General features: G+C 39.1%; 1 protein-coding gene across 1 annotated transcript in view; it reads left to right on the top strand.

Annotated features, from left to right (window-relative positions):
* LOC104748019 (WD repeat-containing protein 48 homolog) overlaps positions 1–1761 on the top strand; it is a 15582-nt gene that overhangs the window by 10188 nt on the left and 3633 nt on the right. Inside the window, exons 9-15 of the mRNA XM_010469714.2 lie at positions 73–193; positions 285–521; positions 600–695; positions 780–845; positions 978–1016; positions 1119–1253; positions 1363–1752. Of these exons, the coding sequence (XP_010468016.1) occupies positions 73–193; positions 285–521; positions 600–695; positions 780–845; positions 978–1016; positions 1119–1253; positions 1363–1752 (1084 nt within the window). The remainder of the gene's footprint in view (positions 1–72; positions 194–284; positions 522–599; positions 696–779; positions 846–977; positions 1017–1118; positions 1254–1362; positions 1753–1761) is intronic.

The following is a 1761-nucleotide window of genomic DNA, read 5'->3' as shown; positions in this document are numbered from 1 at the left end:
GTAACTATGATACCCAGTGGATGAGGTTATAGTGATTATTTCAGTTCTAACTGGTTCTAAATTTATTTCTAGACTATGGGATCTAGGTCAGCAGAGATGTCTTCATACCTATGCCGTGCATACAGATTCAGTTTGGGCGCTTGCATGCACTCCATCATTTAGTCATGTTTATAGCGGTGGAAGAGACCAATGTGTGAGTAGAAACCGAACTTGCTTCTTTCTTTGGTTCCCTTCCATGTATAACTTCCCTTTTCAATTTCATTCATGTTTTATGTTTCCGTCAGTTATACTTGACAGACTTGGCAACAAGGGAGAGTGTTTTGCTGTGCACTAAGGACCATCCAATTCAGCAATTAGCTTTGCAAGATGATAGTATATGGGTTGCAACTACAGACTCCTCTTTAGAGAGATGGCCTGCCGAAGTACAGAGTCCTCAAAAGGTCTTTCAACGAGGTGGCTCTTTTTTGGCTGGGAATTTGTCTTTTAATAGGGCGAGGGTGTCGTTGGAAGGACTAAATCCAGTAAGCAAAAACAAATTCGTTACTGTAAATGCTTACCCTTTGTTGATTCAGTGAGGTTAAGTTTTCGCTTGTCTGCAGGCCCCTGCCTACAAGGAGCCGTCAATAACTGTTACAGGAACTCACCCGATTGTGCAACATGTGATTTTGAATAATAAAAGGCAAATTGTAACCAAGGTAACTTAGATTTCTCTGGCAAGAGACCGCCATTGATAGTTTTGTAGAGGGGTCAATAATATGTGTTTGGTTTCTCTTTTGCAGGACGCAGCTGGCTCAGTGAAACTATGGGATATCACTAGGGGTGTTGTGGTACAGGACTACGGAAAGGTAACTGCGGAACCTAGACATCTTTTTTTTAGTTTATGATATTTGAAATATCAATATATCATTTACATTTAGCTCCAAATGCAAATGGAGATGTACTAAGTCAAAGAGATATATCTGTCTCCATCTTTGCAGATTTCATTTGAAGAGAAGAAAGAAGAATTGTTTGAGATGGTAAGTCTCTTGATTTATTTTCAAAGGTTATGGTCTTTATCGTTAGTGAGATTAGCATATTTGTTTAACGTAATGATATTATGCTCATATTTGCTTTTTTAGGTAAGCATTCCATCATGGTTTACTGTGGATACAAAACTTGGATGCTTATCTGTACATTTGGAGACTCCACAATGCTTCTCTGCTGAGATGTATTCAGCAGACCTTAAAGTTTCTGGGAGACCTGAAGATGATAAGGTAAATTAAATGCCTGCTTTTAGTTATGTCGAAGCTAATCAGTTTTGTTGCATATAATTAATGGATTTCTTTTACCATAAATGAATATTTTGGATTATGTGACTTGTAGATTAATCTAGCTCGTGAAACACTGAAAGGCCTGATGGGTCACTGGCTGGCAAAGAAGAAGCACAAACCAAAACCCCAAGTTCTTGCATCTGGAGATACTTTATCTGTAAAAGATACCAAAAAAAATCTAAGTGCATCAAAAACTGAAGACAGTAGTGTTGCAAGTGATCCGGTGTATCCTCCGTTCGAGTTTTCTTCTGTCTCTCCTCCTTCCATCATAACCGAGGGTTCTCAAGGAGGACCATGGAGGAAGAAGATAACCGAGTTTACTGGAACTGAAGATGAGAAGGACTTCCCATTGTGGTGCTTGGACGCTGTCTTGAACAATCGCCTTCCACCTAGAGAAAATACAAAGTATTCAGCACTACCTCGTTCTCTAATCAAAAAAATAGTTTGGACT

This window comes from Camelina sativa, chromosome 15 (genome assembly GCF_000633955.1).
Source record: "Camelina sativa cultivar DH55 chromosome 15, Cs, whole genome shotgun sequence".
Lineage (NCBI taxonomy): Eukaryota > Viridiplantae > Streptophyta > Magnoliopsida > Brassicales > Brassicaceae > Camelina > Camelina sativa.
Note: the sequence above shows the minus strand (reverse complement) of the source record. Positions and strands in the feature narration are given on the sequence as shown.